Source organism: Cannabis sativa, chromosome 4, assembly GCF_029168945.1.
Source record: "Cannabis sativa cultivar Pink pepper isolate KNU-18-1 chromosome 4, ASM2916894v1, whole genome shotgun sequence".
NCBI lineage: Eukaryota > Viridiplantae > Streptophyta > Magnoliopsida > Rosales > Cannabaceae > Cannabis > Cannabis sativa.
Window position 1 is genome coordinate 1,901,459 of NC_083604.1, and position 12,504 is coordinate 1,913,962.

At 26.3% G+C, this 12,504-nt stretch overlaps 1 protein-coding gene across 1 annotated transcript; it reads left to right on the plus strand.

The window, feature by feature from the left end:
• Window positions 1-11,141: 11,141 nt before the first annotated feature.
• On the plus strand, window positions 11,142-12,249 carry LOC115714631 (LOB domain-containing protein 42). Its single transcript, XM_030643377.2, has 2 exons — window positions 11,142-11,533; window positions 11,623-12,249. The coding sequence occupies exons 1-2, from the start codon at window positions 11,344-11,346 to the stop codon at window positions 12,135-12,137; spliced, it is 705 nt and encodes a 234-aa protein (XP_030499237.2). The 5' UTR covers window positions 11,142-11,343; the 3' UTR covers window positions 12,138-12,249.
• Window positions 12,250-12,504: the final 255 nt, after the last annotated feature.

Consider the following 12,504-nt stretch of genomic DNA (forward strand, 5'->3'; position numbering starts at 1 on the left):
CATCTCATCTCCCCCATTCAACATTCTCTCTCTCTCTCTCTCTCTCTCTCTCTCTCTCTCTCTAAACTTAAAAATAAAATAAAAAAGCTTCTATGGTCTTATGTTATGACATTTTTTGTTATTCACAACAACACCAACAACAACAAATTAAGTCATAACAAAATACTCACACAATCAAAATCCAATCTTTATCAAAACCCTTTTCTTCTTTCTTCTTCTTCTTCTTTGGGGTACCCTTGAGACTTTATGTGGTGGGTATTTGGTGGAGATGTCGGTCGCCGGCGGAAGAACGAGGGCGGTGGCGGCGCTGTTCTACTTTATACTCATTTTACAGATTTGGGTCTGCCTTCAATGTAATAATGAAGCTAATGCCACAAGGGTATTTCCGGGATTTCACAATCAAAAAAATGATACGACGTCGTTTATGATGAAGAGTAGAAGAAAAAGCAGTGAAGTGGTGGAAGAGTTGTTTGAAAAGTTTTTGAATGGTACAAAAACAGATATTCATAATTATTCAAACGACAATAATGGTAAGAGTTTTGATGATAATAAACGACGTGTTCCAAGCTGTCCAGATCCTCTTCACAACTAGTTCAAATTAATTTTAATTTATTTTCTTTTCTTTTTTTTTTTATGAAATTATTATTATTATTATTATAGCCAAAATACCCACGTTTTTCTTATCAAATTAGAGGTAGTTGTTAAGTGTGTTTTTGTAATTTAGGTGGGAAAACCGGGGGTATTTTGGTAAATTATCAAATGATTATTAATTTTCCTTTTTTTTTTTCTATTATTATTATTATGATAATGAACCCAGAAAATCAAACACCATGATATTGATCATCATGTGTATATATAGTCTCTGTATATGTATTACAATCAATTAAGATTTGTTTTTTTTTTTAATGTGTGAAAAAATGAAGAAATTAATTAATTATAGGTATAGTAGTGGCAAAAATGTAATTTACAACCAAAGAAAGATTCTTGGTTATTACATTGTAACAATGCTAAGATTATTATTATTATTATTTTACGAAGTTTGCTGAAAATATGAATTAATTGTATTTATTAATTCTTACTGTGACAATGATGAAATGATTTCTATTTTAGTGAAAATAATTTCTGTAGCTTCTGTAGGTTATGATGATCACTACTACTGTTTTTTGTGTCCTTATTTGATAATTATGTATATAAATATTGCACTGTAATTTCTTTTTCTATACAGTACTTTTCGTCTATAATAATATATATACATTATTTAATAAGAAAATATTCCTTTCATTGAATTAATTCTTCTTTCTTAATAATGCTATTATAACTACTAATTAATTAGCTTAATTATAAGTCATATATATGTGATCAAATTAATTATTAATTTATTAGGTGTCTCATGATCTTGAGATCATGAAGTTGTTCAAATATGTCAGGCCATCAACTCTTGTTAATTTCTTTCCAACCACTCAGAAAATGACTTCATTTTTATTTTATTATATTTATTATGTATGTATCAAATAGAAGCAATTAAAATTTTAATTAAAGATATTTGTTTCATTATAGGGAAATTTATGGTATACTAACTTTTGCCATTTTTTTACAAAAATACTGCTAGGCGGTATTTTTTACTTTTTTACTGTGTTTTTTTATAAGTTTCATACTGCAGTATACTGTGTTAAGTTTTCACTGGTGTTCTACTGGTGTTTTACTAGTGTTCTACTGTTGTTTTGAGTTGTTCTGCTTTGTGTTTTACTGGTGTTTTATAAAAACACAGTATTTTTGAAAAAATTTCCGTGTGGCAGTATTTTTGTAAAAGTTAACCCAAATTCCAGTATTTTTGTAAGTTTCCCTCGTTATATTAGTAAATGCTATTCAATAAATATGATCTAATTTAGTATATTTGCATGTGTTAGGTTGATAGTTCTAAACTTTTGTGTACTATATATAATATACCCTTAAAGAGCATACAGTAAAACTTAATTGTTATTTTATCTTAAATTACTTTTGCTTTTAAAAAATTTTAAATAATTTATAATGCTGATAATAAAATTTAAATATTTTATTGCATATAAGTTTATTTTTTTGATATGCTTAATAAGTAATTGTTTAAACTTAATTTTTGTCACTTAAAACTATTTAGAATTTTGAAAAAAATATATAAATAATTTTAAATAACTATAAATGTATGCCAATATGAAAAAAAAAAAATTAATTAATATAAATAAATGAGATAAAGGGGTAATTACGTAATCCACGTACATTGGTTTAATAATAGAGATTTTTTTAATTTTATACTTTAAAGTGGTTTGTTTTTATTTTTACAAAAATTCACATATCAACTAAAGTCTACATAGCAACCCACGTAAAAATTAACGGTTGAACTTAAATTGTAACTATAGTCTACATAGCAAGCCACATAAAAACTATCAAAGCAATTCAAACTGTAAATTTAAAAGAAAAAAAATTAAGAAAATAGTATATAAAATAATTTTTCTAAATAATATATGGAACATGAATGAATTAAATTATGGTTTTAGATTACTTGTTAATTAATGCCACTTGGGCAAGTAGATATATGAACTTATTTAAAATTTAATTAATGAAGAAAAAGTTAATAAACCAAGAAAAGAGAATAAAGTCAAGTATTCTTCTCTTCTTTTAATTTTATATATTTAATTAGTGCTTAGGTTAATAATTAGTAAGTAAGTTAAGCAATTCAGTAAGATACTTTTCTGAAACAAAAGTGGATTTTTAGTAATAGAGTCAAATAAATTGAAAAGATTAATAGTAATTTTATAAAAAGACACATTCTAGTTTTAATAAAAGGTTAGATCGGTAGCTGAAATGCAGATGGATTCTAGTGTTTGTAATCTAGGGTAACACAGAAAATTAAACTTTATATTTTATATTATATATAAATTTATTATATTCTCTGATATTAATAACTTTATTTTGGCTTATTATTGATCACATTCACTACTAAAGTGGATAAAGACAATTTTACCTTATTACCCGTTACTACCAATAAAACAAGGTCAATTACAAAATGGGTATTTCCGACATTCAATCAAACAAATTTTGCAATTTCCAATTTTTGAAAAATAAATAAATAAATAAGAGTTCTATTTGCAACTCGAAAATTTTATAAATACACCCTATTTTAATAATTTTTATTTTACATAAGATATATATTTTTAAGTCCTTATACAATGCATCCCCTTAAAAGGTATACAATGATGCATCTTCTACTTGTTTCAACATTTAGAAGAATTTTTTAGTATATATTTTTTTTTTCATATTCGTGTTTACTATGGTTATCTAATATATTTTTTAAAATTTTGAGGAATTTAGAATAATTTACAATAAAGAATACAGTATTCAAACAGTCTATTTCACACGCGTATAAAATAAAAAAAATTACACGGGCAACACACTGTTTGAACTTTTTTTTCGGCGTGTTAATTTTTTTGTTAAAATTTTACCGGAAATGTCAAATAGTTGTAATGTACATGACCATAAGAAAAAATATAGCTAAAAAACTATTTCAAATACCTAAACAGATAAATGTATATCGGTACATTCTTTTTAAGAAGATGTATTGTAAATGATTTTATATTTATTTTTTTCTTCCAATCCATATTTTTACACCAATCAAACAAAAATTTATTATATTTTAAATATTATAACAAAAAAATTAAATAAAAAATAATGTAAAATTTTATTAGAAAAAAATAAAAATAAACATTAAAATTAATACAAAATAATATTAAAAAAAATTAAGAGTGATTTTAAAAAATTATTTTAAGTTTAATTTTTGTGTACATATCATTTCATGGTGTGTAATAAAATTTTTCATAAAATAAATATTTATTTAAAAAAAAAACTATCAAGTCTCGTATTCTGTTTTTTTTTTTTGGGGTGTTTATGAGAAAAAAAAGCATAGAAATCGATGTGAGAAAGCGCCACGTATTATGCGGCGAAGAAGAAGTTTTTTCATTTATATTTTTCTTTTTTATTTAATTTAATTAATTAATTTTTTTAAAATTTTAAAAATATATATTTAAATAAATAAATATAGGGAAAAGCTGCAATTGTTTCGTAGTCGTGTTATTTGTCATTTAGCATTTGGAAGTGGAATCAAATTGAGTGTTGTGTTGTTCTTTCTTATTCTTATTATCAACACAAATTTAGGTCATCGATGCATTTTTCTGCCCTACTTTTCTTTTCCTAATATATATTTATATTAATCTCTTCTTTTTGTTTTTCTTTATGGACTAAATTCACTCTTAATTTTATATATAAAGCTTTTTTTTTTTTTTTTTTTTTTTTTTTTTTGATTGCGTTTATATATTACATCACGTATTTTATCGACTAACCCTCCAACACTCACACACCCACCACTGTAACTTTTGCTAAGTAGTTAATTTTATATGTAAAGCTTTCCTATAGACTTTTGTGTTATACATATAATACATAGCTAGACTACTATATATATATATATTTAATTATAAAGTAGTGTCTTCATTAGTACTAATTAATATATGATTGCCTCAATCATATGTTTAATTAATTGGTAAGAATCATAATCAAGTGATTATTTGAATATTAATTGTATTTTTTTTTATTTCCTTTTTATATCGAAAATTACCCTGCATGTAGACACACACCATAGGCTTTTCTTCTAATGATGATTAAAAAAACTAATTTTCAAAATGAGTAATAATGTTAATTTTTTCTTAAAATTTATTTATTTCACAATATATATTAACCACCTAATAATTATATTGGTGAAAAGGGAGAAGAAGAAATGAAAATATTTTCCAATTAAAAAAATAAAAAACTAAATGAATTAGATGCTTTGACTATTTCTCAGTTAAAAAGTAAAAAAGTAGAACAAAATTCCCATATTAATAATAAACTTGTCAATAATGTGAGAATATTACAATAGTTTAGTTTGGTTTTTCAACAAATATGTTGGTAAGTTTAGGGGTATAAATACGGGTCAAATTTTATGACACCACACAAAATCAGCACGAGCTCAAAAAATACAAGTATAACACTAGAAAAAAAATATATATGAATTTAGACACTAAAGTGCATGATAACTTAAGAATATTATAAGAGATATTTGCAGTAAAATCTCTTTATTATTTGTAATTGTTACACATTAATCCTAATAAAAAAAGTAGTAGCAAAAGTATTTTATTTTACGATTTTGTTGGAGTCGTATTTTTTTAGTTATTAAGTGACAATTAAGCCCGTTATGTAACAATTCAAAAATACGTAGCGATATATTTCTTTAGTTTACTTAATACAAAATCTAATAATATGTTGTTACGTGTTTCTGAGTAGACACTTAGTAACCAAAAAAGATACAGTTGCAACAAAATCGTAAAATAATAATTGTAAATATTAAAAAGTTCTTACTTTGGTTTTTTCAACAAACATGCTGGTGATGATGTGGTGAGTACCAATTTGAATCCCAAATAATTGATTGGGGTTAGAATCCAAATTTAATTATATATATTTATTGAGAGAGAGAGATGCACATGGTTGGGTAGCTGAGCCAGTTGCCCCTCCAAGTATGAATTATAATGTTCAACTCTATTATTCTTTATTCCATTAAAAGAAAAATGTATACATTCTCCATAAAACTATACCAAAATTTATTTTATTGATCAATTGTTTTTTCCAAATAAATATATTTTAGTTTATGGAAAATTTAAGGTCTGATAGAATATTCAAATCCATGTCCATACAGTCTACTCTACATTCTACAACAACGTTGGATATATTTTATTAATGTGAATAATGTCACAACTTACCAAACATTCGGATAATTGGACCCTGATTGACCCAGTTTTCACCCACTTTAGTATTGGGCTCAAATTATTGAAGCCCGTTATGGGCCCAACAAATTTCTTCAAAACTAGGTTTTTTTTTTTTTTTTTTTTTTTTGGAAAATTTATATGATATACTAACTTTTGCTATTTTTTTACAAAAATACTGTGTTTTTTTATAAGTTTCATACTGCAGTATGCTGTGTTAAGTTTTCACTGGTGTTCTACTAGTATTTTACTAGTGTTCTACTGTTGTTTTGAGTTGTTCTGCTTTGTGTTTTACTTGTGTTTTATAAAAACACAGTATTTCTGAAAAGATTTCCGTGTGATAGTATTTTTGTAAAAATTAACCCAAATTCCAATATTTTTATAAGTTTCTCCCTTTTTTTAATGAACTCAAAACTAGTTTAAATATTCGAAAACTAGATTAATCTTTTTAAAAAGTCACGCTTATACACATCTAGGTGCAATGGGAATACAAATTATCCATTGTTCATATGTTAACCCAAATTTTAGGTTAATTGCATAAATCACATTTATATACGTTCATATAATGTTGAAGAAGAAATATCAAATAAAAGGAAGGGGGCTTGGGGTTGAGAAGAATCAAGGAATGAATGAAGTGGCAATAGGGAAGTTAGCATTGGCAATTGACATTACAATTAATTTTAATTTTAGTCACAATAAAATTTGTGATTAAAAGTAAAAAAGTTGTGACTAATTATTAATTATCATAATTATGTTGTGACTAAAACATCCGTGACTAAAAGAATTAGTCACAACAAATTGTAATTTTTGTGACTAAATGTGGTTTTAGTTACAATACTTATTGTGACTCAAAGTAAATTAGTGACAACTTGTGTTTAAATACTATGTTTTAGTTAAAGTAGTTTTTTGTTGTGTCCAAAAGTCACATTTAGTTACAAAAATTTATATTGTGACTAAAAAGTTCTCACTAAAAGTAGCTATTTTTTGTAGTGTGAATCGAATAAAGATATACTATGGGTCAAATAGGTGAATACATTGTACATAAGGAAGGAGAATTGGAGGGTCTATGAGGTGCCTCCTAACAGTAGCTGGTATTAGAAACAAGTGGTTCGATTCGAGTTAAAAATAAGTTGATGGAACTAAATGCCTTTCCATAAGATTCAAAAAGTACGTATTTGATTAATGATACTTATAGATGTCCTTGCCCTGAGTTTTTAACTGTTTACTCGCAAGACAAAGTGTGAAATTGAATGTCTATACCAAAGCATAGAATCATTTTTTGGCTTGTGATTTTAGATAGGTTGAGATTGAAATCTAGAATATTGTTCAGATATAATATATGTGAAGAAGAAGAATCCCCAATATGTGGACTGAACAAAGAAACAGGGGAGCATTTATTTTTTAAATGTAACTTGAGTAATCAGGTATTGGCTAGCATCAAGGCTTGGATAAGGTGGACTACTGGTGCCAATAGTGTTCAAGGTGTGATGAGATGGATCTCAAATGCTTAAACAAACAGGTTCAGACACCAAGTATTCATAGCCACATTGGTGGCAACCATATATCATATTTGGTGGACAAATAATTAAGCTCTATGAATCATGAAGATATACACAATAAATTTTATTGTAAAAAGAATTAAACTTGATGTAAAAAGAAGAGTAAAGAGTATTATATATGCTTGATAAAGTAGCAAAAAAAAAAAGATACAGAATGGTTTAAAAATTTGTGAAGAAATTGGCAGGCCTACTATAATTGGTGATGCTAGTGTTGTAAAAACTTAATGTGGAATCAATACACTTATCTAATTGATAAAAAAAATATCTTATAGGGTTGTATTGGTATACACATACTACAATAGTACAATCAGATTTATAGGTCTCACTTTGATTAATTTTTTGAGTAATATGAAATATAAATACTTAAATTTAATTCTCGATTATAAATAAATAATTAAGTTTAATTTTTAACAGTAATAATATTTAAATTATGTTTCTAAATTTCCTTACGTACCTAAGTAAAATATTTTTTTTTTACTTTCACTCCGATGAAATTAATATATATATTTTTTAATTTTTATAAATTTATATATTTGGATTATATAAGATGATAATACTCATATGTTTTAATGGCTGCACTTTAATACTTAAATCTTCTTTTTTTAGCCGTAACAATAAAAATAAGTTAATTACTAATCCATTATCTCATTTTTCGAATATTTCATGATCATGGAGAAATCTCTCTATTCATCATATTATAAACTAATTAATAATATATTGAGTTCAAAACACATAATTATAAGTTAGGGAAATTCTAGAGAATATGTAGAAATGTGTGAATTCATTTTAAATGCACACCATACGAATAACAAAGTAACAATAAATACATATAATAATTATTAATTGTTTGCTTGAAACTTAATTATTTGGTAGAAATTTTTATTTTATTATTGACTTGGCTTGAATAATATTGTGTAGCAGATCGAGAGAGAGGCGTAGCAGGCGTTGAATGTACTCGTACGTAGTTGAACAGAATCTATTAATTATATATTATATTTTTCTCTTTTTTTATTTTAATTTAATTTTTTTTATCCACTTAAAAATGTGTAGCAATTAATATTGATAAGTACTTCATTTGAAAAATGGTTTATAAATTAATGTACGTACGTGTCTATAAACAACTGCCTTCAGTAACTTTATTGTTGCCACTTCTCATTTGGAATCTGGATTAAGGATCTTACTTGTCTCTATCTATCAGAAAATCATCATCTGTTTCATTAAAAAGAAAAATCATCAATCAATGTGACTATCCAAAGAGAAAACCTGGGAATGAAAGTGAAATTTTAAGCTTCATCAATATATATATATAGCCCCTCTTTTTTGAGTTTCTCAAAACTTAGTCATTTCAATCCTCGAAAATAAATGTTGTAATTTATGACAAAATTATAAGGACAAAAAGAAGAGTTAGACATTGCTTATAGATATTATAATAATAAAAAATGCTCAAATAAAATTGGTAATTTGATTATTTTATTTGTATGTGAATATTAATGGAGTTAATATTATCTCTTAATTTTTATTGAAAAATCATTAAGTGATAGCGCTATTGATAGGTGGACTTTGACAGATATTGATGACTTATTGGATTCTTCAATGAAGTTGTTATTATGGTTTTCTTTTTTTTTTTCTTTTTAAATAGTTTAGTATGCCTATTATTATTGTTCATTGCAAAATATCTCACAATAAAACTTGTATTAAAGTTTTTAGCTAAAAGTATTAGTCACAAAAATTATAATTTGTTGTGATTAAAAGTAAATTATTGACAAATTGTATACTATATTTCACTCACAAGTAACTTTTAGTTGTTGTGACTAAAAATCATATTTAGTCATAAAAAATTTATGTTGTGACTAAAAAATTATCACTAAAAATATATATTTTTTGTATAATGAATGATTTTAATCTATAAACTATATCTTCACATAATAAATTTTTATCTAATTTACCTGTTAATAAAAATTTTATTTTTCACAACAAAAAATCTCAAATATGTATTATTTAAAATAATTAATAAAAAAAAGCTAATTAGGATTTTTGCCCCCGCACTTTGACATGTACTAAATCATGCCCCCTGAATTTTTCTGGTCATTAAAAATCTCCCATGAACTATTAAGATTGTTTAATTTAAGGACTTTTGTCCAATTTCAGTAAGGAAAATTTAACATGATGAAAGTTCAGGGGACATAATTTGACACATGTCAAAGTTTGAGGGATATGATTTGGTTGATATTAAAGTCTGGGAAGTATGATTTAGTACATAAATAATCACTAAATAAGTAAAATTGAATGAAATTGGACAAAAATACTTGGATAATTGTAATAGTTGAGAAGAAATTTTTAACGGCCAAAAAAATTAAAGAGATATAATTTAGTTCATAGTTTAGGGAGCGAAAAATTTAATTAGCTTAAAAAATATATATATTTAAGGAAAGAAAAATCTAATTTATGAAGGTTACTAAATAATAATGACTTCACTCACTCACTCAACTCAACTCTTGCATTAAATATCATCAAAACCACTGGCGCATATAGCTTAGGGCGCCCACAGTCCCCAACATTTTTTTTTATTTTTAAATAAATTAAAACAGCCCAAAAAATTAATTAAAAAAAAAGTGTACGGACAATGGTGGTTTTTTTTTTTTTTTTTTTTTTAATGCATGCAAAGGAAGGAGTTTCTCCCAAAGAGCGGGAATAGTTTCCGGTACAAAATTTTCTGGCAAACGGGACGGTGAACGGTACGGAGGAGGAGCTCGTGCTTGTCACGTGCCCCCCATTTATTGTTATTATTATTATTATTATTAAGTAATTTATTTTACGATGTTGACGTGTCTTCTTCGTCGTTTTTCGGTTTTTAGTTACCTTTGCATGGCTTCCACACTTGCCAAATAACCTGTATTCATTGCTGACACGTACAAATATGCTATTTACAATATTGCCCCTAATTTACATTTTGTTTCAGTGGCTTTTTTGTAGTTTAGACTTGCATGAAGCCTAATTAGATTTGGAAAATATAACAAATGAATGTTTTATGGAGATTCTTATCTACAGCATAATATTTTAAAAAAAAAATTATTTAAAATTATTTTTAAAAATAATTCTTAATATTTTTATTTTTTTTTTCATATATTATGTTATATTAACTTTAATATTTATTTTAATTTTATTTTTATAATTTTTTAAAGAATTTTTCTAATAAAATTTCATGTAATATTTTATTTTAATTTTTTATTATAATATTTAAAATACAATTTAATTCTATAAGTATATTTTTAAAAAATATGAATTGAAAGAAAAAAATTAATATAATTAAATATATATTACGTAAAATAAAAATTATTTAAATAAATTACATTTATAAATTTTTGGAATCAAGTTTTATTTTCATCTCAAAAATAAAACCACCCATTTTGATTATTTTTTATTTTGTATAAAATATATATTTAAATTTTTTTTCTTCTTCTTAAAAAAATATACCTATTAAATAAATTATACATATTTAATTAAAATAAGTAGTAAAATTAATACAAAATAATGTGATTTTTTTAAAAAAAAAATATATGAAGAGGGATTTTTTGAAATTATTTCAAGTTTACTTCTTTTAAATATAGATGGAAATAAAATTCCCACAAAAAAATTAAGTCAATCTGCATTTATATCTGAGGATTTTTTTTTTTTTTTTAAAAAAAAAGGAAAAATCTGTATTGGAGTTGTAGCATAAAGGCATTATTTATACAAACCACAGTGGTTGTAAAATTACAATTTTAACCTCGGAAGCATTGGCTTTATAAATACAAGCCCCTGAAATCACACTCCTTTCTAAATCTCCGTACAGCCGCCGTATGTTATAATAATACTCTTTCTTTTTCCCTTTTTCATTTTCTCTCTCTAATAAGAACAGAGACAGAGAAAGAGAGAGAGAAATCATTATCTAAAATTCTGAATCATTCATCATCATCATCATCATGAGAACGAGCTGTAATGGTTGCAGGGTTTTACGAAAAGGGTGCAGCGATGATTGTGCCATTAGGCCTTGCCTTCAGTGGATCAAATCTCCCGATTCTCAAGCACAAGCCACTCTTTTCCTCGCCAAATTCTACGGCCGTACGGGTCTTCTTAATCTCATTAATGCTGGTCCTCAATATCTCCGCCCCGGTAATAATTTAATTAAATTAACTTAATTATCATTATTATTATTATTATTTCATTTAATTTAATTATTTTTTTTTTGTTTTAAATAAAAGCTGTGTTTAAATCGCTGTTGTACGAAGCGTGTGGGAGAATCGTGAACCCAATAAACGGCTCAGTGGGACTTTTTTGGAGTGGCGACTGGGCTAAATGCCAAGCCGCAGTCGAAGCCGTTTTAGCTGGAGCCCCGATCCAGGTCGAAACTGAGGAACACGCGCTCGATCACTCTAATAACCTGTTTACTAAGCTCAAGTCATCCGTCGTGGACATACGCCACGTCATCAAAGACGACGTCGTTTCTGATTCTGACCCGAAACGAAACAGGTTTAAGAGAACCGCTTCTTCCGGGCAGAAAAGCTTGCTTAATAACGGGTCGAATTTGGGTGATTTGACCCGGTATTTGAACCCGAGTCACGAGTACTGGTGGCCGCGTAATGGTGGGCCCACCAGCGCTGTAGGAGAAGACGTTGAAAGCATGTTTTCTGTTGAAACTGTTGAGCCTTCGTTAGCCAAGCCAGAACCGAATCCACGTGGCGAGCTACGATTGGAGTTGAGTCTCGGTTTTGCTTGAATTGTTTAGAAACCAATGCAGGCTATTATTATAATATAATATATAGTAGTTTTGGTATGGCTCACAGAATTGATATATGATCAAGCTTAATAATAGTTTTGGTCTTTATTAATTTTTTTTTTTTTTGCCTTTATTTGTAAGAGACATTATTATGACAAATGTGTAATTTGCATAATATATATATATAAATACATTTGGCTATAAATTTATCCGAAAATGGGGTGAGTGAGTTGTTTTTATATAAATATAATTTATTACTGTGGGGTTAAATCAATACAGTTGAGATTCTGTTCCAGAAAAAGGTAAAAAAACGCACTCTTTAGTGTTTTGAAAGAGAGAGTTAGGTGAAAGTGTTTTCAAAAAGGTA